This window comes from Cibotium barometz, chromosome 36 (genome assembly GCF_041138505.1).
Source record: "Cibotium barometz isolate CiBa-2024 chromosome 36, ASM4113850v1, whole genome shotgun sequence".
NCBI classification, from domain to species: Eukaryota; Viridiplantae; Streptophyta; class Polypodiopsida; order Cyatheales; family Cibotiaceae; genus Cibotium; species Cibotium barometz.
Window position 1 is genome coordinate 27,739,816 of NC_141081.1, and position 26,779 is coordinate 27,766,594.

General features: G+C 40.7%; 1 protein-coding gene across 1 annotated transcript; it reads left to right on the forward strand.

Moving 5' to 3' along the window:
* The first annotated feature begins 11,298 nt into the window (after nt 1-11,298).
* On the forward strand, nt 11,299-25,840 carry LOC147617720 (5'-methylthioadenosine/S-adenosylhomocysteine nucleosidase-like). The gene is made up of 8 exons (XM_086775974.1): nt 11,299-11,498; nt 13,111-13,174; nt 22,803-22,894; nt 23,086-23,192; nt 23,994-24,068; nt 24,162-24,236; nt 24,415-24,507; nt 25,165-25,840. The coding sequence occupies exons 1-8, from the start codon at nt 11,417-11,419 to the stop codon at nt 25,360-25,362; spliced, it is 786 nt and encodes a 261-aa protein (XP_086632100.1). The 5' UTR covers nt 11,299-11,416; the 3' UTR covers nt 25,363-25,840.
* The last annotated feature ends 939 nt before the right edge of the window (nt 25,841-26,779 follow it).

Sequence of the window (26,779 nt, forward strand, 5' to 3'; positions counted from 1 at the left end):
AGGGGAAGATACTGGACATCTTGAGAGGCTGGGGAGGAATCTTACAAGATGAATGTACTTATCCCAGGAGTTAGGTTGTTGGGTAACATAAGCTCTGAGAGTAGATCTAAGATAGTGTTGTTAGTAACCTCAGTTTGTCCATTTGTTTCTGGATGAAAAGCTGTTGAGAAATCTACTTTAGTGCCTAAGTTGGAGAAGATACCGGATATCTTGAGAGGCTGGGGAGGAATCTTATAAGATGAATATACTTATCCCAGGAGTTAGGTTGTTGGGTAACATAAGCTCTGAGTAGATCTAAGATAGTGTTGTTAGTAACCTCAGTTTTTTCATTTTTTTCTGGATGAAAAGCTATTGAGAAATCTACTTTAGTGCCTAAGTTGGAGAATAATGTGATCCAAAAATTACTACAAAATCTTGAATCTATGTCAGAAACAATGACTTTGGGTAAGCCGTGATGTACAAAGATTTGTTTGATAAACATATTTGCAACTTGTTGAGAAGTCAAAGTTTTCTTACAAGGTAAGAAGTATGCTTACTTACTCAAACGGTCAATTATTATCCAAATCATATCGTTATGACTCGATGTAGTAGGCAAACCTGTGGATATTTGTTTCCCAACAAGTATCATTAAGAATTGGTAGGGGATAAGGAGTCCTTGGGTTTTTCCTTTGTAGCATTTAATCTTCTGACAAACAAAACATTCAGCCACAAGTTTTGCTATATCTTGTTTGAGATGAGGCCAAAAGAATTCCCTAAATACTAGTTGTAAGGTAGCTGAAACACCTCGATGACCCATGTATGGTGGTTGATGCATTTCCTCGAGTATGAATTGTCTGAAAGGTTGTGTAATACACAATCTTTTTTGGAAGAAAAGATAACCATCACGGCATGAGTAATCACCAGTAGGGTTCCAATTATTATTTCTAAGCTTAGTCCAAATTTTAAAAAAATTTGGGTCTATATCATAGGATTCTCTCATAGGACTAAATGGTTGACTTTGAATAACAGAAATGTTGTGAATATTGGGATGTCTACTTAAAGCATCGGCCACAACATTTTCTTTGCCTGGTTAATATTGAATCATGGGTTGGAAACTTTGGATAAATGAAGCCCATTTGATATGTCGATCAGAGATCAATGGTTGAGTCAATAAATGACGAATGCTTTATTGGTTTGTCTTAATTAAGAATGCTTTATTGGTCTATCTTAATTAAGAATTCTGATCCCATTAAATAATGTTTCTAAAGTCTTAAAGCATGGACAACTGCAGTTGATTCCTTGTCATATGTACTATAATTTGTTTCTGTTGGTTTAAGCTTACGACTTTCATAAGCAATTGGATGCCCATCTTGCATAAGAACAACATCAAAGCCTTGTCCACTAGCATTAGTAACTACAACAACTAGAATGGTCGTTGAAAATCTGGTAATGTAAGAACTGGTGCATGGGTCAATGCTTTCTTAAGTTCAGCAAAAGAATGATCACGTCGACTAGTCCAATTAAAATATCTAGCTTTCTTAAGAAGTTCAGTCAAAGGATATGCAATATATGCAAAATTTCTAACGAACTTTCTATAGTCACTACATAATCCAAGAAAAGATCGGAGTTCGTGAATATCACGAGGCCTAGGCCAATTAGTAATGCTTTTGATCTTTTTGGGATCTACTCGAATACCATCAGCAGAGACAATGTGTCCTAGATATTCAATTTCTTCTTGGAAGAATTTGCTCTTTTCAAGATTGACATAGAGTTGATTCTCTTGAAGAAGTGAGAATACTTTTTCTAGATGTTGTTCATGTTCTTGACGATTCTTACTGAAAACTAAGATATCATCGAAAAATACTACAACAAAGTTTTGATATTTCAAGAATATCCTATTCATGATTCTATTAAAAATAGTTGGAGCATCAGTCAAACCAAATGGCATAACTAAAAACTCATAATGGCTAGTTTAGGTCTTGAAGGTAGTTTTGTAGATATCTCCTTCGCCCATTCGAATTTGATGATAACCAGACTTTAGGTCGATCTTGCTAAAGACTCGGGATCCTTTAAGTTTGTCTAGCAAGTCATCTACTCGAGGTATTGGATATCGATTCTTAACAATAATTTTGTTTAGTGCACGATAATTGATACACAATCGATATGTACCATTCTTCTTTTTAACGAGAAGAACTGGAGCACCGAATGGAGAACTATTGGGTCAAATAAATTCCTTATCTAATAGTTCTTCGACTTGTCTTTGAATTTCCTTTTATTCTAACATGTTAACTCTGTAAGGAGCTTTACATGATGACGATGAGCTACCAGGAATTATTTCAATTTTATGGTCTTCTGGACGAGGCCTTGGTAAGCCAGGTGGTAAGTCGTCTATGAAGCAATTAGAGAATTTAGAGATGAAAGGGTCATGATACATATTTGATTTAGAGTCATCCTCGGTAGTAAGCTGGTTGACAAAAATAAAAAATGTCTTCTCCTTTTTCCGTACAGCTCTTTTTGCTTGAGTATAAGTAAAAAATGGGCCTAATTCACCTTTGTTTTGGCATTGAAGACAAATTTCTTGGTCATCTTTTACTAACCACATGGTATGGGTGTCATAGTCAATATGGGGGTTATGCTCATGTCTCAATGGCATACCTAAGATGACATCCACACCTTGTAAAGATGCCAATAGGAATGTTCTCTTTTCTTTTAGTGAACCCATTTGTAATTCTAAATCTCTAACCTCCCTAGTGCAATTGTACTTAGTACCTTGAAATGCAACCTTTACTTTGTAACTAGAGTACAATGCATCTAGGTTAAGTGCTTTTAATGCTTTTTCATAAATGAAATCATGCGAATCATGTAGGGCTTAAACTCCACCCAAATCAATTTCTCATGTAGACCATCTAGGAGGTATACTAAAATCTCCAAATGCAATGGCTAGCTCCTTGAAGTTCCAATTGTCCAACTCCTCTCTTCCTTGATGAATGTGTGAATGTTTTGTATTTACAAGAGTTCTTTGCACTCACAAATTGGTCAATGAGCCTTTTGTTTGCAATATGTTGTTATGATCATGTGCTTGTGGAGCTGTGTGGTAAGGACCAATGTAACACAACAACTCTTCTCTGTTCTGTTCTTCATCAATTGAATGCACAAGCATTGTGCATTCTTGTATGTTGAGCTCCACAAGTCTACGAAGCTTTGTCCTTTTACTCACTCGTCTTGTGCATGATGATGTTCTGCCAGAGCTAGAAACCCAAGGCTCTATGATGGCAAGATCCAAGCTGCAAACTGTTTGCCTTCTCAACCAAACTTTGCTCTATTACTTGGAGATCTTCACAATCAAGGAACCTTGTATGCAAGTTAGGAGAACCTTGTGGTGTATGGGGCACACCGACTCACACCAGTGGACTGGGTTCAATTCCAGTAGGCCATGCTTGCAAACACAGTGTTAGCCAATTAACTTTCTGGATTTTTGCACTTGAAATTGTAAAGTTGATGTCTAAATCTGTAATAGAACAACATGCTATACATCTTCTTGATGGAAATGTGCGAAAATGCTGTAGTCCAGGATGTGTGTTTATAAATAGTGTTTTCTCAACACTTTTCTTGCTTCCTTTACTTGTAATACATCAAGATTTATACTAATCTGTGTAGATTTATAATACTACAATAGATTTATAATCTTTGTCCAACTTCTTTGCAAGAAAGTGACAAAATTTGAAAGATTTGATCAAGAACCACTTAATGTTCTGTTCTGCATCAAGATTTGATTTCAACATAATAAACTTTGCATAATCTGTAAACTACTATATTCTGCACTGTAGATCTATAAGAAAATTATACTTTCCACTATAATCTTCAACTATGTTCTTGAATATGCACACTAAATTGTATTCTGCACACTCCTACACCAAACTTCTGCACACTTTCTTGAAAATGCACCAACTTGCACTGAGATTCTACACTTTCTTAAAAATCTGTACCAACTGCACACAAAATCTTGAAATTTGCAACAGTTTTGCACAACTCTGTAACCTTGATTCTCTGCATAACAATCTTCTTCTTGCAACCTTTCTCCAAGAATTCAAAGATTTGGCAATCTTGGGTTTGATCTTGAAGAAATAAGGGCTTAAAGGATTGATATTTGAAACTGTAGGCTCTCTAAGCAAGATAATGCAAGAAAATCCCTCAATATTGGTTACTAAAATCTCTACAAACCCTAATTTTAAAAATCAAGAAAATCAAGATCAAGAAGTTCAAGAAATCAAATAGTAAAGTGGATTAGGATTCTGAAAATAGTGATTAATATAAATTCAAGTGATTAACATAAATTTTATTACTAATCTTATCAAAACAAGAAATTAGAAAATCTGAAAACTGTGTAAAAATTAATTTAAAAAATGATTAACATTAATCAAGATCAAGATAATGCATTCTAAAAAACTAGATTAATAGTAATTCAAAAATGATTATCACTAATTAAGATCACGAAAATGCATTCTGAAAACTAGATTAAGCATAATTTAAAAATGATTATCACTAATCTCTACCTAAGCAAGGATCTAAACCAAGAGCTCTGATACCAATGAAAGAAAGTAGCATCTAGATTAACTTGGATTTAGCCTAATTAGCCTTGGATTAGTCTATATTAAGATTATTAGCCTAGGTTTAGAGAGAAAAGAGAGAGAAGAGAGAGTAAGAGACTTGTGTATTCATGATTATTAAAAGGTCAAAAGATACAATACTCCTAGAGCACATGCCTTTTATAGTCCCAAGACCCCTGTGCCCTAATCCCACATGTAAATGACCCTAAGCCCATCCCATGTGCATGTGCATTCTAAGAACACTTTGTTACATAAGGTGAGTATAGTAGTCTTTTAGGATTGTAGCAACCAAATGATCTTTATTATATTAGGTACAATTCCTTTTTATGTAGGATTGTAGGATAAACTATACACAACATGGTAGAAGCAAATCTTATTCAAATTCTACTTCAAAAAGATCGAAACATACAAAAGGCTTTATGGTTGATTAATAATTGAAATCAGCACAATACCATAACTCTATTCCACTAAATGGTTGATTAATAATTGAAATCAGCATAATACCATAACTCTATTCGACTAAATGGTTGATTAATAATTGAAATGAGAATAATACCGTAACTCTATTCCATTACAAATATCTCACTAAATGAGAACGTAAACTCTCATATATCTCACTAAATGAGAGCTTCCATGTAAAGCCTCATATATCTCAATAGTATTAATTGTATACACATGCTTCTCCTTACAATTACACACTTTCCATAGGTAACCCAAAGGACTATCCATACCCAAAGTGTGATTAGCTCTTGTATCTTTTTTATATTAGGTACATTTCCTTTTTTATGTAGGATAAACTACTACACAACATGGGTAGAAGCAAATCTTATTTAAATTCTACTTCAAAAAGATTAAAACACACAAAAGGCTTCATGGTTGATTAATAATTGAAATGAGCATAACACCGTAGCTATATTCCATTACAAATCTCTCACTAAATGGTTGATTAACAATTGAAATGGGCATAATACCGTAACTCTATTCCATTACAAATTTGTCACTAAATGAGAACATAAAGCCTCATACATCTCACTAAATGACAGCTTCCATGTAAAGCCTCATATATATCTCAATAGCAGTATTCATATACACATACTTCTCCTTGCAATTACACACTCTCCATAGGTAATCCAAAGGACTATTTGTACCCAAAGTTTGATTAGCTCCTGTGACTCCATGACATTATTAATGCCCTATGGAGTCTCCATTGTGTTTTACCTTTTCGCAGCTACTTACATTCATTAATATCTATCACTTTTAAGCAAGTAGAACTACAAATGCTTACACATTTGGGAAAGCCTTGCCTCCCCTTAATCAAAAGAATTGGGAAGACCAACAATGCACCTTCTTTCATTCACATAATATCAATGTAAAACCAATATTTCAACACCTACCCTTTGGGGATGGTCCATAAACTCCACTATCTCTTATACCTTATGTGCCAATGGTTAAGATAGTTAATTATTGGGTCATAGGCACCACATCCAAACCCTTGTAGATGATGTTGTTTAGCCTCTCCCTGATGTAGAGATTTATCTTTTGTTTCTTTTATTTTTATAAGTTTTCTTGTGAGTTAGTGCACACACTTCCATCTCATGAAAAACCATTACATCCATTTTTGGCTCATGGTTCAAACAAGGGATCCATAAAATTTACCAACTTCTTGATACTAAGAATATAAAAAAACCTTTGTGTCCAGACTTATTCGGGCTACTACATGTTCCTTATGCTATGGGATACGTCTTCGCAAGTGAAAAGGGACTTTGATCCGTTGAGCCAGAGCCCTTCCACATGGTATTGAGTATAAGAAATTTTAAGTTTTTACTAGTGAAAAGTTGTTGATGAAGCTCGAGTTGAGGTAGATGATGCATGTTTTTGACTTGTTGGATGAGCCCGATATAATCATTGGTAAAGATACTAGTACATGTGTGCTACTCTCGTAATGATGTTGCTAAATAATAATGGGCCGTTTTCGCCCTGCTATGAATGAATAGGCCTTTGCATTATTCAATGATGGGCCATACTCTTCATGCACAAGTCCATGGAATGGAGACGGCAACTTGCTGTAGCTATAATGAAAGGATTCTAGCTAGCTATGTAGATGCGGATAGAACATTGAATTGTTCATAGAGAGTTTTGTTACCATCTTATATTACCATTTATGAGTTATGATTTAAAGGATCCTTGAGGAATGGCAAACTTTTGTTGTTTTGGACAAAGAAAATCTATTAGTCAACAAGAATCTTCATTTTGGACATCTTTGTCTCGAAGGTGCCATGCCCAAATCGTTGTGGTATCGATAATGTCATCATGTCTTATAAAAGCACCCGGATACCCAAAGCAAGCAACTCTTTGTTGTTTCCCTATCTTATAAAAGCACCAATACCCAAAGAAAGCAACTCTTTGTTGTTTCCCTAGCTTTTCACGAATACCTGCCATTTAATCTACTTACCATTTTTCTCATTTTTTGTATATGGCTTTTGTTTGCCCCCCCACCTCAAGGGTGAGGCTATTCTCGTTTTTTGTATACGGCTTTTTTTTGCCCCCACCACCTCAAGGGCGACGAGCCTATTCAAAAGCTCTAGTAGATTAATTCTCATGAGGCCAATACTATCAAATCTTTATGTTTGTAGTCAGTGCCTCTCAACAACCAAATAAAATGAAACTTTCCTAACATGAGTAGGAGCGAAAGAAGGTGAGAAAGAGCTTTGCACTTCATCCCAGTATCTATCTAAAAAAATATGTATCTGATAAAGTGTAGCAATCAAGGTCATGTGGTAACAAATATATTGAAGCTTTTTTCACACCATGGTGAACACACCACGGTTAAGCAAAGAATGATATGGAGCAGGCAAGGGCCCCTTCTTCCCTTCTCTTTATTCAAGAAAGGTTTAACCCAAAAGATTTTTCAAAAAATGGTTCCTGAAATTTTACAAAAGTGCTAGTACTTTCACAACCTTCAAAATGTTTTATGAATGGAATACATAGCACTTTCACAACCTTCAAAATGTTTTGTATATAGACATAAAGAAAACATAATTTCCTATTTTTAGGCCAATCTCTTCTTCCCTTCAACACTCTGCTAGAAGAGAAAGACTCTCTCTCTCTCTCTCTCTCTCTCTTTCTCTCTCTCTCTCTCTCTCTCTCTCTCTCTCTCTCTCTCTCTCTCTCTCTCTCTCTCTCTCATATTTATCACTAACCCTATGAAAGAGGAGAAAAAAGAGGAGATAACTAATCCTACTTCTTCTAAGATTATCATGAGTTTGATATTGTGCCAAAAATCTAGCTAGTGGGGATCAAAATACACTAAAGTCTTCATGGTTGATTAAGAAGAGTAATTAAAACTTATTGATGTCAAAACAGACTAAAGGCTTCATGGTTGATTAAGAAGAATAATTAACACTTATTGACATAAAGACACAATGATAAGAATAAAAGCAAGCCTTTTTTCCATTGCGAATATCTCACTAGATGAGAGTTCATAAGTACACCCTTATATAGCTCAATGGGCATTGATTGTACTCACATGCTTCTCCTTGAGATTTACACGTGTTTCCCAAAGCATATCCATGTGACTATTCTATGTAAATTTAGGTAAATACATGACTATTATATGTAGAGAAGAAACCTAATCCTACCTATTCTAAGATTATCATTAAAATGATTAATCCCAAGAATTTCACCACATACTTTTAATGATTATTGGTAAAAAAACCAATATTGTCATTAAAAAGGTTAATACCAAGGACATCGCCACATACTTTTCCAAAGCAATTGGACAAAGAAAATAGTCATTTCACTTTTAGAAAAGGAGATAAATAATCAAATTTAACAAGAAGTTTAATTTTCTACATGGGTATTTGAAACAAAATACAAATCATCTATAAGAAACACATTTTTCTCATGAGATTTTGGATTAAAAGCAATTGTACCTATGGACTAGTAATAATATTGACACAGGAAGTAAGACAAATTATCACATAGGATGCAATATGTCTTTGGCATTAGAAGAAAAGAGTTTTCCAAGATAACAAACAAGAGAATTGATTTACAAAAGAAGTTAGAAATTGTGAGAATCATAGATCTAAATTTTTTGGACTAGGTGATATTTTTCACCTAGGAAAACTAAGGCTAAGGTGGAGTCATTTTAGAATAATAAAGATAGACTATAGGGACAAAAATTTTCAGCTACATAAAACAAACTCTCCCAAGTTATTCATTCATATAAAAACCATAATGTCTACATTTACTAATGAACTTTGAATCCAACATGGTGGTCATACTAAGGAAAGAAGAGAATATAACCTTAAATAGAAATGCTATTAGATTTTAACTTCGTAAATATTATTAAAACAACTTGGGTCAAATTACTAAACTTTAAAAAATGAGCTATTTTGGGCACACATACCAATCATGGAGCATTTATTTATAGCATTCTCTTTTTCTTACTCAACTTTGTTTGTGCAAGCATATTGATATGAGTAACTTTCTTGCACAACAATGTAATTGAAGATTTTTGGTTTCCTATATACCAATAGGGTACAACAATAAGTCTAATGTAATTGAAGATTTTTGGTTTCCTATGTACCAATAGGGTACATAAGTCTAATGTAATTGAAGATTTTTGGTTTCCTATGTACCAATAAGTCTAATGTAATTGAAGATTTTTGGTTTCCTATGTACCAATAGGGTACTTGATCCTTTAGAATATTAAGTAAGGCCCTTTTTAGAACAACGCAACAAGTGTGGACTCCTATGATGGAGATGTGTCATTCACAGTCTTCATGTGTTGAGCATGCGTGCTTCTCATTGAGATATACACACTCTCCATGTGTTAAGAACATTCCATGTGACCCAAAGCACTATCTATACAACTACCACATATACAATACTCCATGTCACCCAACGCTTTGGGTCACAACCCTATCCATACGACTACCATACAACATGTGACTAGCAGCTGATGTGACTTCGTGACATATGGAATCTTTACTTTTTCTCACCAATATCTAATCCTTTGAGCAAAGAGACCATTTAAATGCATTGATATTTGTGAGTACTCTTGCCTCCCCTTAATCAACAAATTTGGGAAGAACAACCTATCTCTCCTCACTCACATATTATAGATGTAGACTCAATATTTCAACAGAGCCTTTGATGGACAATAAAATTGACACATACTTTGCCAAAGCAATTGAACAAACAAAATAGTAATCTATATTTTAAAAGAAGGGGTGACAAATATTAAAAGCTCGACTAGAAGTTTATTCTTTTCTATGGGCATCAATAACAACATATCAAATTACAAGAAACAATATACATATAAACTCTTTATAGGGATTCATTTGGATTAAAAGTTGTTGTAGATATGGATAGTATTAATGTTGACACGGAGAATAAGGGAAATGATAACCAAACACATTTGGATTGAAAGTAGTTGTACATATGAATAGTATTAATGTTTACACAAAGAATAAGGAAATAAAAACCTCATAAAAACAAACACATAGGATGCATTATGTCTTAGCATGAGAAGAAGAGTGTTTTCCAAGATAATGGACAAAAGCATCGATTCACAAAAGAAATTGGAATAATGAAAGTATAGGTCTAAATTTCTTGAAGTAGGTGATATAATGCTACTTTTTCACCTAGGAAAACTAAGGTTGAATAATGTATTATATCCTTTGGAACAGCCTTTCCAAACCTTTTCACTCAAGAAGCGATGATTACTTGATGGAGAGTTGTTCAATGTAGGCCATTAGCAAGTTTGTATAATATTGTACTTGATCCTTTAGAGGGGCCTTTCTAAACCTGTTCAAGTGAGGATATCTTGAACATGTGGGCCATTAGCAAGTGTGATGCGAGAAAAGATATCTCTCATTTCCTACTGGGTCCCCTCCCTCTACCAAGCTTTGCTTCTATGCACAATGGTAATATGGTTTTATGATCGGCTTAGTGGTGGCATCTCATTTGGCTACCCACGAGGAGAAGTAAGATGTCCATGAGGTGGTAGCCACATCTGACCATGATTCACCTCCTCTGTTAGATGTGTGTAAATCAATGCCATTGGGGACAATCCAACGGCTCAAAATTAATCACCCTATACATAGTGATCCCATTGAGCACGATCCAACGACTCAAAATTGATCATTGTAATGCTCCCTTTTGCCTCTAGCACTGGGAAGTGTGGCTTAGCCCAAGGGTATCTTTAGACTTGGGGATGAATACACAATTGAAGGTGCAAATGTAAGTTTACCTAGCTTTCCCATGCCCTAGTTTAGCAAGATTAAAGGGGGACATCTATGTTTGTGGAAACCTAGGCACTTGAAAATGCATCTATGTTTGTGGAAACCTAGCCACTCTGAAATGCAACTTTGTTGCAAAATTTGACAGAGTTACAAGTTTCTTTCAAAATTTGGCCATACTCTACAGAAAACCCCACGAGAACGTAGACTCTTTCAAGCATTAAATACCTCCACGAGAACGTAGACTCTGTCAAGCATTAAATACCATATAATTTACCCCATGAGAACTCTTTCAAGCATTAAATACCCTGTAATTTACGCTACTAGAATGTAGACTCTTTAAAGCATTAAATAGCCTCTTTCAAGCATTAAATACCCTATAATTTTGATGGCACAGTAAAACTGCACCGTGGGAAAAGGCTCTTAATAGTAGGGACTTGTTTCACAAGTCATTCATTGGTCGAGATTTCAACGAAACTGACAACAAATCCGGGGACGGCGCCCACGATTTGAACGGAGCTGGCCATAATTTTCAGCTTACTATCAAAAAGTCATCAAGCTTTTCTGCTCGCGAGACTCGTAGGCATGGCTCCTCCTGTTGGTCCTCTGGAAGATGTAACTGCTCAGTCAGCTTCAAAACCCATTTCCACCATTTTATTCATCGTCGGTAAGTGCTCTTTTCCGATTGAAAAAACAAAACAGAAAATCACGATCTCGTCTGAAAGGGGGACTGTGTGTGTGTGTGTGTGTGTGTGTGTGTGTGTGTGTTTTGGGGGAGAAGGTGTGGATGGCCTCTTATCAATTCACCACAAATCTAGGCTTATAATCGAGATCGAGATCGAGAGAGAGAGAGAGAGAGAGAGAGAGAGAGAGAGAGAGAGAGAGAGAGAGAGAGAGAGAGAGAGGTATATTGAAGATCATAAACATGGATACAAAAAATACCAAAAGAGAGAGTATCTTCTGAGGTTGAAGACAATCTATGAGACTTAATCATGCAAGTGGATGTCCATACAAATACAAACCAAGGAAAATTCTTATAGTCTTTGTGTGGATGCCTAGCAAGCACAACACGCATAATACCATGAGTGGGATAAACTTGGGATGTCTTTTGGTGAGATGGGAGAAGGTCCAAATGACTATAGCTGCCCCTCCCTGCAAGCAGGAGTATTTGCTTGTATTTCGTTGGAGAACTTTGTACAATGATGTGAATGATAACTATGGACTACCAAATGCAAAGACAAGGAAGACCGAACGCAAGCTGAACCATATGCTGACCCAATAGCAATGTAGAAGACTCTATGAAGCCACTTATGCAAGCCCAGACCTACTGAAGGGTTACACATATGCTGGCTGAAGGTGAGGGGATTTTCTATGCTGCCTTGGACTGAAGCACGGGGTGCTTGAGGCTGATTTGTATGCTCCAAGAACCCCAGGGATCTTAAGCACACATGTTCTCTTGAATGCTTGGCTAAACACTTGTGGAATGAGATGATTTTTGCAATGATCTATGGGGCACCTTATATATGAGATAGATGTTGTTGGTCGTTGATGATATGCTGCTGTTGGCCTCCTTTTTATGCCCATGACTTGCCGAGTATAGGCATTAAATGCTGGCTGATTGTTATATATGCTGGAAAATGACTGTTATCAGCCCTAAAAAGGCTGCCAACTATATATGTGTGGGATCTATGATGCTATGCATCAAGACAAGGCAAAGCTCATGTAATGTGCTGCCTTATGGGCTTGCAAATGGGCTGGTCCATGTCCATGTGCATACCTAGATGCTCTTTACATGCTTCTATACGCTTGTGTAATGCATCTATGGACTGACTTAGACATGCCTTGAGATGACTCTACATGCTTGTTCTCCAAGTGGGTTAAGGGACTTACCGTGACACAGTGCAAGGTTCATGTGATAAGTGACGACCCAAGTGCGTGGGGTCGAAGGATCTCGCAAGTGAGTGGGGTGTATATTCTATGACCTGTATGGTCCCTTGGACCCTGTGTGGATGGTACTCTTTGGCATGTGAATACAATCTGAAGAATGTCTGAGAGGCATCTTGTTGGCTCTGGCTCCCTAGAGAGCATGGTCTCCTGGTGGCGGCAAAGCTCCAGCAGGTATAGACCCAAACACCTCTGGTCCTCATAATGCATAACCCGTGAGAGAGAGAGAGAGAGAGAGAGAGAGAGAGAGAGAGGGCGGGGGCGGGGGCGGGGGCGGGGGGGGGGGGGGGAGGAGGGATTTGTTTGGTACTTATGTTTCCTTTGAACTTTTCCAGCAATGCAAGCAGAAGCTCTTCCCCTTGTAGAATCATTGAAGCTCCAGCAAGATGATGGTTCCTTGTAAGATTTCTGCCTTTATTTTCAATCACTGCTGTAATACATTTAGGACTATGTTCTTTCAATTCTTATTGATCATTTGTTCGGTTTTTTGTTTATGTTATTAATTGGAGCTGAAGTTTAGAGGAATTTTTGTTCAGCACTTGGTTACATGGGTGTCACTATGGATTGGAAGCATGGGTTACATGGGTGTTACTGTATGGATTTGGAAATATGGGTTACATGGGTGTCACTATGGATTGGAAGCATGGGGTATGTTGTTGCACGGATTGGAAGTTGCGAGGGCTTCCGCCGTGAACAAGAAAAGGTATGGAGCTAGTGAGCAGCCTTGATAGATGGAGTGAGATATGGAGAAACTCTTGTTCAACTTGTATAAGCATGTGGCTATGTGTCACTGAGTAGAGGGTGAAAATTGTGAGGATATCCTCAGCATATACCTTCTGAGAATTGGGGAGAAGGACAGCTAGGTTCTACCACCATCTAAAAGGATGAACATTGTGTACAAGATGCTTCTATGCTGGACAAAGCCTGCCAGAGTGCTATAAAGGAGGCCCACAGAAATGCTAGAGGAGGAAGACTGACGTTTTTGGTGTAACATGACTACTATGTGGAGCATAATTAATGATGATTGAATGCTAAGCAAGAGAGATTGATGCTAATCACATGTGCAATGATGATAGAGGGAAGTAGAGAGAAGAAGAAGAGAGAGACTCTTTACCTAACCTACTCCTAATGTATATTACTAAATGAATCGGTAATTACAATGATTGGCAAAGATCCAAATCAGACCTGAGCCTTGAATGATGTGCATGAATTGATGTTATGCATGAATAAATGCTTATTGCCTCCTTTGTGCGTTACTGGAAAATGCTGATATGGATGTCATGTCATAGATGCCATGGACATCTTCAGGGCTAAATCCAGAAGAGGCAGCCAAATAAAGAGTAGAACCAGGATGATAGAGCACAGAGCACCTTTGGCAGTGTAGACTGGAGACAGGTGTGGAGAGCAAAACTGAAGACCAGATAGCTGTCGGCTGCCAGAAAAGACTGTCGGCTGACGTCAGCAGTGTGTCAGCAGCAGGCGCCTCAAGAACAAGGAGTAGATCTAGTCGGGCTGCGTTAAAAGGACATTAATGAATTTATGACTGGCCGACCAGCAGTCGGCCAGTTCCCCATGGATTTCAAGGGCTATAAATAGGCCCAAGTGCTCATTGTGTTAGCCATTCATTCCATTAGGGAATGGGTCATTAGGAGTCCCATAGGGGGACAGATTTTTGGTGCGTTACCACCTTTTATGTGAGGCAGCCCATGGCTGCAGACTTAGGTACCTTTTTGTACCATAGAATATACTGAATTTCCAGCACTTCTCTCTCTCTCTACTCTCTCTCTATATCTGCATTTTGCATCAGCTGTTTTCCAAGAGTGTTTAGGGCTGAAAGAAGACTCTCAGAGCTTCCGCACGTTACAATGGAACTGTGTTCTGTTGCTCCAAATGTTGTGGTTGCATGTTCTTAGTCTTGGCTCTCTTGCCCTTAGTCTTGGCTTTGCATCCCATGTCTCTCAATGCTCATGAATGACCCTTGACTTGCCGTTATATGGTGCATGTCCTGCGCACCTATAGGGTTGTCAAAACTGCTCCAAATTCCCCATATTTGACCTCTAACTTTTTCCCTCTAGGCGGCTGCAAGGAATTATCATGTCTACATGGCATTAGATTAAGGTGTGCATGCGACATTTGGACATGATTTTTTATGTTGTGCCAAGTAGGTCAATGGGCTTCCAGTGTCAAATATTCTCATGATTTTTGCCTTTGGGCTTAACTGAACGAGTCCCTTGGAAAGACTCTTTCACATGCCACCATTGAAGTCATTCCAGACATCACCCCCATAGAGGTCTAAATACTAAAAAGACTAATAGGGTGTTCTCCCTGGGTTCAACGGGAAGAGCTTGGTGTGACCCACTTGCAAGTACAAGGTGGATAGCAACCGAGCCTCGTGTGCGCAGCAGCATGGGCAGCCCCCACAGGGCAGTTTTGGACCAGTTTTTGGCAGCCTAGGCAGTGCAGACCAGCTTGGCGAAGGGGCCAAGGGTTGGGCGCCCTTTTACCCCAATGTGAACATGTTAAGTGACTTTTGTGACACTTCTTTGGGCCTTGCAAAAGGCTGGCGGGAGATGGGGCATGAATTGGTCTAAATAGGCACCCCAGTCCCTCCATATTGCTCATCAAATATTGTTCATCTCAAGGAGCTTCCTGTCAGACTGCACAACGGAAATGAAGACAACTGCTGTAGAGAGCAATACACAAATGAAAGAGAGAGAGAAGCTTGTGTAACACTGCTATATACACCAATAAATCCCAGAAATACACAAGACAGGAGTGTGGGGGCAAGGGACCATTTTATATGGCCCCTAGCTACTGGTGGACCAGCCCAGATGTCATGTGTGTACATGTACATGCTTCTCACAGAGGCTAACCCTAAGGAAGCAACAAGATAAAGAAGAGAAGATCAGAACAGAACCAAATTTTTGGAGCATTTTCTGTGGAGTATCTTGTGGAGGGACACATCGTTATGTGAATTATTTGTCCAGGAGCTGGCTGACCAGCAGTCGGCCAGTCCATGGGATATTCTCCAGCCTATAAAAGGCAAGTTTGCATTGTTTTAGTCATTCAGCCCCTTGTTGGCTGGGTCATAGAACTAGGAGTTTGTTTAGGTATTTTACTACCTTTTCAAGGCAGCCCATGGCTGCAAGGATTTATGTACCTTTTTGTACCATATGAAATACTTAATTTCCAGCTATCTCTCTCTCTCTACTCTCCCTTCTGTCTGCATTTTTGCATCAACATGTTCTAAGTGGTGTTTAGGGCTGAAAGAAGCATCTCAGAGCTTCCGCATGTAACATTGGTATCAGAGCATCAGGCTCAGCAAGGCTAAACACCGATTTAGTCCCATATGAAGGTTCCAAGGGAGGATGATCCTCCAAGGGGTGGAGTGAGAGTGCAAGACTCATTTCTCAGGAATGAAGACCAAGACGGTGTTCAGAGATAGGGTAGGAACGGATCGGGGACTGGATGGAACACATGCATAGATCTTATTCAGAGTTAGAGTGGATTTGGGACCGGGCCGGGCATTCAATGAAAAGGTTGCCAGAGTAGGAAGGATGATAGAGGGACTCCGGGAAGAGAATGGGATGATGACAGTCATCCAAGAAGCAGATTGGAATCCCGTCATCAAGTTTAGCAGAGGGGGATGTCATGTGCACACATGTACATGCTTCTCACAGAGGCTAACCCTAAGGAGGCAACAAGATAAAGAAGAGAAGATCAGAACATAACCAGATTTTTGGAGCATTTTTTGTGGAGTATCTTGTGGAGGGACACATCATTATGTGAACTATTTGTCTAGGAGCTGGCCAATCAGCAGTCGGCCAGTCCATGGGATATTCTCCAGCCTATAAAAGGCAAGTTTGCTCATTGTTTTAGTCATTCAGCCCCTTGTTGGCTGGGTCATAGAACTAGGAGTTTGCTTAGGTATTTTACTACCTTTTCAAGGCAGCCCATGGTTGCAAGGATTTATGTACCTTTTTGTACCATATGAAATACTTAATTTCCAGCTCTCTCTCTCAGAGATACACATGGCAGTATGGAACTGTAATGGTTCACTATGGGTGCAGCCTGGACGACTGGAGCATGTTATGGTGGGGAGAGACATCATACTTCTGACAGAGACACATCAGAGCCCAGAGAGAGGGCTACCTCGAGTAGAGGGATTCCAGTGGGAGTCAGCATACAGGAGGACCACACGCCAGGGTACCTCGAGAGGGTCGGGGGGAGTAGCAGTCCTATTCAGACGGGAGCTACAGGGGAGACTGAGAGTGGTAGCACAGGATCCAGAGGCTAGATACATGTGGATCAGCTTACAGCTCTCACAGGACAGGGTTATATACATAGCTTTATGTTACTTTTCTCCATTAGGATCCTCCTATGTCATTACAGAGGACATGCCACAAGAGGAGGAGACAGGAGCCTCGCCATACACTTGTCTGTCAGAGGAGATTATGCATTATTCTACACTAGGGGAAGTATTTCTTACGGGCGACTTCAATGCCCACACACAGAGCAGACAGTGTGAGGTGTATGACTATGATGACATGGAGATCCTCCACCCTGTGGATCCAGAGGAGATAGGGGCTAGTCGGGCATCAGAGGACACTGGACTAGACAGAGGACATTATGGGGACCACGTACTAGAGTTGGGAGCCAAGCATCGTCTCGTTATTTATAACGGGATGCTACAGTGGCCGGGATCAGGAGGGCTGACATGCTTCCCACATGGGGGTCATACACGGACCGGAGGCACGGTGGTAGACTACATTATGGGGTCTTTGGAGGCATCACAGCTTGTCACCTCATTCTCCATTCCACCTCGTCCTATTGGGGCAGATCATACATACTTGGCATTTTCACTAGCCGGATCACCAGTATCACCAGCCCCCCACATACCGACGCCACACACTACCATCTACTTCACACATGACATGGCAGACATACACTGGCAGAGTAGAGGATGGGCTTCTACTCATGGATCCCCTAGCACCTATGGATACCATTACAGCCCAGCTCGCATCACTCCTACACACGGCTGCATTACAGAGCTTCCCACATCGTGTACACTCAGGAGAGCCTGCGAGACCTGGGACTATGCCCTAGAACAGATGGTATGATGACGAGTGCAGAGCCCTATACTCACGGCTCCGCATACAGAGAGCCTTGGGAGCCATCACAGAGCAGGAGTCGAGGAGAGAGATGAGGAGACTTACTCGCCGCAAAAGGCGGGCCTTCGCAGAGATACAGGAGCTAGAGATCTTTCATTTCTTCATGAGTAGAGATAGCCCTGTCTCATGGCGGCACTTTAGAGAGCCCCGGACCCCGACACCTATTGCAGACCCACAGACATGGCACACATATGCAGAGGGACTATACCATGCCCCACAGCAGCCACCTATACCTCAGCCACAGGAGCCTCGACCTACCACAGCTAGCTTCTTTACCCACTCGATGGTACAGGAAGCTATCCGCCGCCTACAGCATGGACGGGCCGCCGACCATATGGGCCTGCAGGGTGAGCATCTCATATATGCAGTAGATTCTTTAGCTCCTTTTCTTGCACACCTGTTTAACAAGGCACTAGCAGAGGGTTTGCCTGCAGAGTGGACGATGCACACCATTGTGCCGATTCACAAAACAGGGGATATGCTCGATCCGAGCAACTACAGGACGGTTATGGTTGGCCACGTGCTGGCCAAACTCTATGGTGCAGTGCTGGAGCAGGAGCTTAGCTTATATGCTGAGCGAGCAGGTTTACGCTCATCAGGGCAGGCAGGCTTCAGGAGAGCTTTCTCTACCACCGACCATGTATTCACTTTGAGATGTATGATTGATCAGGCCAGAGTGAGGAAGAGAAAGCTCTATTGCTACTTCGTGGATTTCCGCAAGGCATTTGACACAGTACCACGAGAGAGGCTCTTTCAGCGCCTGTAGTCTCTTGGCATACCAGCAGATATGACATGGGGCATCTATGCATTATATGAGCAGGTTTTTGGGCGAGTCAGATGTCCAGGAGGTATGTCCGAGACTATTGCTAGCACCATTGGTGTGAAGCAGGGATGCCCACTTTCCCCCACGCTATTTGGGTTATACATTGATGAGGTGGCTGACTTCATTACACGGGGAGGCGGAGATGGAGTTGATTTAGCAGGTACCTCAGTACATATTATGCTCTATGCTGATGATATTGTATTAGTGTCTGAGTCTCCAGGTGGTCTACAGCAGCATTTACATGCACTCCATGATTTCTGCACACAGAGGGGTCTTACTGTGAACCTTGGGAAAACCAAGGTTATGGTCTTTCATACATCGAGACAGGGCAGGAGAGTCAGCTGACATTTACTCTCGCAGGATGCCAGGTGGAGGTGGTGACATCATACGTGTACCTAGGGGTTACCTTCTCTGCAGCAGCCACACGCTTCACCATGGTTTCAGCAGCCAGAGCTAGATTGACACGGGGATATGCAGCATTGGCTATGCTAGAGAGACAGTGCCACCAGGCGCATTTTCAGGAGCCCCGGACGAAGGGGTGGCTATTTGACACATTAGTCACACCGGCATTGATGTATGGAGCAGCGGTATGGGCGCCAGGCCTTGCTACCCATTGGTGGACACAGATAGAGAGACCACAGGCCCTCATGATGGCACGCATGATACGCAGCAAACCGTCAGTACCTCATGACATTATCCGAGCAGAGTTTGCTGCGCCTCCTATGATGGTAGAGGCCATATTTCAGACTATATGCCTGCTAGACAGATTCAGAGAGATGCCACAGGACAGATTGTCATACATAGCTTTTGAGGCATCTAGACAGCTGGCTGAGGCAGGAGACAGAGGATCATGGTATGCACAGGTCACACATTGGTTCTCACAGCATGGCCTAGACATGGATCATCTACCACCATTCCAGTATGATAGGGATGCACCACATATCCGTCTCTCTCATAGTGAGAGGAATAGAGTATTGAGACAGGATCTATGGCAGCTCTATACACGAGAGACATGGATATCGCCTACACAGCCTCTTCCACCGAAGATGCTATACTACAGAGATCACTTCATGAGTATCACTGATGATGGATTTATAGAGAGGCCTAGATACATGGAGGGCTTTTTACCACACGGCTCCCGAGTGGCTATTGGTCAACTCAGAGTTTCATCACACCGATTGGAGATTGAGACTGGCAGAGCAGCACGGATCCCCCAAGAGGAGAGGGTATGCAGATTGTGCAGAGAGGAGGTGGAGAGTGAGGAGCATTATGTATGCAGATGCAGAGCACATACAGCCATCAGAGAGAGATATCCCATTCTATTCAGAGAGCCACGTTCCCTACGCCAGATCTTTGAGGCAGCAGACCAGCGCATACTGGGGAGATACATTCTAGACATACAGCGCCACAGAGAGACATTATTACAGGCTCAGACAGCTCCAGAGGGGGGGAGACAGACACAGATTACTGCATTTTTTCAGAGATCCATCCCCCTCCCAGCCCCTACACGGCAGGGAATTACTCTCCAGAGAGCAGAGACACTTAGAGCCCGCAAGAGATAGAGGACACCTGGCTTTCGGACACCACGCCTATACCAGAGAGAGATGACAGAGATCAGAGCTCAGTTTCACACAGAGGGTGCGGAGCGACTGGCTCGCTTCAGAGCACACCCAGGCATGTTCTTCAGGGAGCTGTGGACACCCCCTTCACTGATGTATACCATTTTATACCCCCAATATGGTACAGGATGGAGCTAGCTAGGTTGCATATCATGATTGTATACTCCATGCATATAGCTTTGCATTTCTCCTAGTAGTAGAGCTCCATCCCCTGCACACCCAGATTCAGCTTTTTTTTTTGTTTGTTCAGTACTTTTTCATTTTGTTCGGATGACAGAGGATACCCCATACAGGTACTCCGATTTGTCTCATAGGCCGAGTTCGGTCTTTTGGAAGACGTTAATAAAATCTTTCTTTCTCTCTCTCTCTCTCTCTCTCTCTCTCTCTCTCTCTCTCTTCTGTCCGCGTTTTTGCATCAGCATATTCTAAGTGGTGTTTAGGGCTGAAAGAAGCATCTCAGAGCTTCTGCATGTAACACCAGAGTCAGCCAACAGCTGCCCTGGTGCCCACGACCTATAAAATACCCAGTCGGCCAGCACTCAGGTAGTCGGCCAGTAGTATAGTACAGTCGGGTAGCACCAGATCACACAGGCAGCACAAACACAGTCAGCCAGACATCTGGGGGCAGCTGACAGTCCACACACAGCTCCAGAAAAAATAAGAAAAAATACAGAGAGTTAGGAAAAATGGGAAGACACCAAATACGGGCGGGCACACCCACAACAGAGGCCCTGACATGGTGTAGAGACAGGATGTAGAATGCTAAGTAGAGATACTCACTGGTAGCATTGCTCTGAGTTCTCAATGATGATTGACTAATCAACGAATGAATATGACCAGGGCCTAGACTCCTATTTATAGTAGTCTAATGTTGGTGACTCTACCAACGCTAATAATAATGTCCAACTAAGTGTGTTCACATAATAACCCAATAACTCTATCCACACGGGATTGTCCATTGGCTGCTTGGACAATATTACAACAATAGCCCATACAAACACATGAATCCTACCATGTACTCGACCGTTCAGCTGCCCAATGGGTAGAAGAATGTCTAGGTCACACTCAAGAGAGCTTGCATATGACAGTGGGACCAGTGGGTGGTTGTGGGATCCGAGATGTGTCACATAAAAGCATGAAACCCTGTGTGTGTGAGAGAGAGAGAGAGAGAGAGAGAAAGAAAGTTGCATTCATCATGTCCATGGAATACATCATCATGGTACTGAAAGTAAAACTTAAAGAAAATATGTGTGAAAAAAAACAAAGAGCCTCAAGCTTTCACATCAGCCAAGAATATCTTGCATAGGGCGTTGCAACATGGTACCCAATGTAGTGAGGCTGACACGGCGGGAGAAAGTCTTGCGGTGGTGGGAAATGATGACTCTGATCCTCTTGAGGTGACGTGAGCATGGGTGGCGGTATGTCGAGGGCGTTGGGCTCTTCGTAGCTCGGTGACTCTGTCTGATGTCACTCCTCTCAGCATAGAGAGAGAGAGAGAGAGAGAGGGAGAGATTAACGTCTTCAAAAGACCCCAAAAGACTTTGAGACCAAAAAAGTAGTACAAAGACAAAGAAAGAAAGAAAGACCATATTAACATGTACTAGAGACCCAACGGGTCTATGAGACCAAAAAGATGTTAATCCATGTGTAACTTGGATGACAAAACAACATGAAAAGAAAAAGAGTCTGGTCTACATACTACGAGGCCCCTGTGTATACAATATAAGTAACAACTACATAGGTCCCTACTAGAGACCCAAAGGGTTTATTTAGTAGAGAGAGAGAGAGAAATGAAATGAAATGATATATTAACGTCTTCAGAAGGCCAAAATGACCTATGAGACCAAAAAGGTTACAACAATTGGTGGATCTGATACAATGTCTCTGTAACAAAAGCTAAAAACAACTAAACAACTAACTGAAACTGAAACAACTATGAGGAAAAGTACGGTACTAGGAGCTCCTAATGGATAACATCTGGGAGAGAGAGAGAGAGAGAGAGAGAGAGAGAGAGAGAGAGATTAACGTCTTCAAAAGACCCAAAGGTTTATGAGACCAAAAAATGCATGCTTCTTCCAATGGATAACATCTGGGGGAGAGAGAGAGAGAGAGAGAGAGAGAGAGAGAGAGAGAGATTAACGTCTTCAAAAGACCCAGAGGTTTATGAGACCAAAAAATGCATGCTTCTTCCAATGGCGGGTGAGGCGACAGAAATATCTCTACATTAAACGTGCAGAGATCTGTCTAGTCTCCTTTTCCCCACCCATTTTGAGGCTGTCAGCCAACTGGGGGTTTCGCAGTGGAGCAAAGGGCGAATTCATGTAGAATAGATGTGTATTTGTGTGCGTGAGAGAGAGAGAGAGAGAGAGAGAGAGAGAGAGAGAGAGAGGTTAAAATCCAATTTCTTTTTGCAGATTTCCTCCAGGTGTGCCTTGGGTAAGGTACCATGGGAGTTATGAGGGCTTGAACATAAGCATAGTTGTGCCAGGGAAGTGTTTGATTTTTGGTGAGTGAAGCATTCATGTCTTTGAGTTTTGGAAAGTGCACAAGATGCATAATGTAATTATACTTCTTAAGTGACTATTCTACCATGAGGTCTGGATGAAATGTGATCTTATCCTATGGATGATGAACGTTCTTGGCTTCAATGGACAGCATGCAGCTGACGTTTTTGTGTTATTTTTTCTTTTCATGCAGGTGTGGACAATGTTGGAACTGTACCATCCGCTTTGTTGACATATGCTGCTGTACAAGCACTTCACCCAGATTTGATCATTAATATGGGCACTGCTGGTGGCTTTAAGGTAGTAACTTGCTGAATTTTCTTTGAGCTCTATAATCATCTATGTAGCTAGATCTGTACATCACATGCATGAGCACGTCACAACATGTAACCATCTATGTATCAAGTACCATTTTGCTCGGGCGAAGGCACCCAAGTGCTTTCTGGACACTCACATGCCCGGGAGAAGGAACCAACCCATGAAAAGCTGCTCAATCCAGTGTGTGAACCTTGATCACCGGTCTTCTGGATGCTTTCATGAGCGAGGTTGTGGTGGAGAGGAATGGGTGGGGCTGGGGCTGGGGCTGCATGAATTCCATCAATTGGATCTTGGTATCAGAGTGGTCAATTGGTTGTGGAATCCACCTTGCCTTGTCATTGTAGCATATGAGACATCTTGGAAGTCCTTAGATCTGTAACAGAGGGCCCTCTCATGACTTGTCTAAGTAGTGGGAAGATGTCAACCGCATCTACACTATCTCTTGGTTGAATGCTGTCCATCCATGTGGCCCTTGTCATGGGTTTTCCCCTAGCCTCTTGGGAGGTGGCTCCAACCCTTAAGAATGGGTGGCATTTCTGAAATAAGCTTGCCTCGGACTTGGTGTTGTGACACCATAATGCTTCTTAACAAGGGATAAAGATCCTACGGGCTACTAGCTAGCTGCTAGGCATGTACAGAGCCAAACTCTTATGTTTTTGTGTTGCTCTCTCTTTCTCTGTTCTGTGCTTTTGTCGTTAGCACTCTTTTGTTCATTAATCAAGCATGTTCGTTCCGTTATTTACATTATGTTCTTATACTCCCCCCCCCCCGGTGCGCGGATAGGCCAAGGGTGCAAGGTTAGGAGATGCCTTTATAGCAACGGAGGCAGCTAATCATGATCGGCGAATACCCATACCAGTACGTATAATCTTGTCACCCCTCTTTATACCAACATTCTAGCTTCATTGCAAAAATCTATTTTTGTTTCTAACAGGAATTAAACTGCTGCAGATTTTTGATAAATATGCCATTGGTGCCAATGCAGCCACTCCAACTCCGAATCTAGTGCAGACTTTGCAATTAAAGGTCATAACTGGATCATTGCAACCTTTAAGACAAACTTATCTTTTCATGTGGACATTATTGATCTTTGAAACTTTTAAGAAGTCTTTTCATGTGGACATCATTAACATGATTCCTATTCATGTGGACATCATTAAGAAAAGTCTTTTCATGTGGACATCATTAACCTGATCCCTTTCAGGAAGGCAAGTTGTCCACCGGAAATTCGCTAGATATGACACCTCAGGATGAAGAACTAATCAAGGCAAATGATGCTTCTGTCAAGGATATGGAGGTATGCACGACTGATGCACAATTAACTATTAACAACCAAATTTTTTAGTTTAGAAGAGGGCCTGCAGTGTAGTAGTCCAAGCACAAAACACAGCTAGATGATAAGTCAAGCAAGTGCCTAGATTGAGTATCAAGTGGCCTATCTCTTCAGCAGGCCAGATATCCAGCGATTAGAATTATGGATTAGACTAATATTCATCTTCGTGTAAATGTAAATGATACACATGTCCATGAGTGTGCATGCACACTCACAATAACGCCCACATGCATACACCATCTTCTCTATATAACTCGCATATTAGAAACTACTACATACAAGCTGCTCACTCTTTGCCTCTCCTTAACATGCATGCATGCATGCACATGCTGCACGCACGTGTGCACAGACACAGTACGTGCACAAAAACACACACACACAACTATACAAGAAATATATATTTCGACTTTTCATATTGAATCCATCACAATTCTTTTGCAAGTTGAAAAAGTTAGAAATGAAGGTTGCTTCATGTCATGTATCTAATATCTTATGGCTAAGGTCTCACAGCAAAGTATGCATGAAGCACATATGCATGTGTTATACATTTGCAAACATAGACTGTATCTCTGACACTAAAGGCTAATTTATGACTTAAAAGTTTTACCAATGTTTTCTCAGGGTGCATCAGTGCTCTACGTGGCACGCCTTCTGTCTATACCAGTGATTCTATTAAAGGTGGTCACTGACATTGTGGATGGTGATAGACCCACTTCGGAAGAGTTTTTAGAGAACTTATCAACTGCATCTCTTGTGCTACTTAAAACATCAACACAAATTTTGCACTTCATCAAAGGAAAGGGTCTAAGTGATTTGTAAAATCTCATCACATCACATCACATCACATCAATGTGGTTGCTCCTTACCTGGCAGGAAACCTGGCCTTGTTGGGCTATTTGCCTTACCTTAAAACATCTGGATGCTTTGTATGAGATATCAGCAGAGTGTCCTTGTAAGAAGTGGGTATATGAAGATAGGAAGCCGCCTCAAGTACCGAAGTGCTCATATCATGGGCATCACTTTGATATACTCAAGATAATACTACACATTGTTAATGTTTTTAAAATTTGGTGAATTGCACCAAAAACCAATATTAGAAAACCTGCTGCATGCAAGACAGTTTGGCAAATTGCACATGCTCTTGGATTTGGCAAAATCATAAAGTTGGGTGTTCTGATTCACTCACTTTTTATGCACAAGTTTGATAACATCTTTTTTGGCACATAACACAAATCTTGCAGCTGGATGTCCTGATTCACTCACATGTTATATGCAAATTTGATGACATCTTTTTTCAGTCTATGGATGCAAGAGTTTGGGGGTGGGATGGTACTTCAAGGTAGTTGTAGAGCTATGTGTACATATCCATTTGATTTTCAAGCCCTCGGTTTTCCCCATTTTCAAGTACAAATGTGAAAAAGGTGCCATTATATACATGTAAACACGCGGTGTCGAATGGGAATGAGTATATGCTTTGATTATTGCCATTTTTAAGTATTCAAAGAACAGTCTCAATAGCAATGGAGTCAATGATAGGGCTACTATCACTCAATGAGCAGGTGTAGTCTAGGTGCCTCATTAGACTAAAGTAGCCAGGTTAAGAAAGTGATAACCCATGCTACTTCATTTAACTACTCTTACCAAAATGTACAGCCGAATTCACTTCTTGATATAGGTAGGCCCTTGACTACAAGCAACAAAACATAGGACTACAACAGAATGTTAGCAATCCATAGGAATATCTCGGACTAGGAATCTCTGCCTTTTCTTGTAGGATGGGTGGGAGATGACTTGAACTTACAAACCTTGGCAATAGCATTATACTGGGCTCGAGTGGTAATGCCATTGGCTTGTGCATGTAAAAGATCTTGAGTTAAAACCTTGGCACTGACATAGTATAATATACATGGTGATCATAGTCAATTCAATCACTTTAGGATATCTTTATTTTTTCCAATACACTCTACCTTTGTTCAAGATGTAGTGTATAAAGAGTATTCTACACACAAATAAATGAAGGGCAAGAAGCAAATATTCAAAATGAAAGTGATACGGTAGTAGAAAATTGCATGGAAATGATGTGTGTTCAAAATACACACTGATGTTTGTTCAAATATCACCTTGACACAAAGTGTACCATTTGTTCAAATGATGTTTGTTCTTGATACACAAAGTGCATCATTTGAAGCTATTTATTTTTACCAAGCACAATGTAGATTTGTAGAGTTTTAGTCTC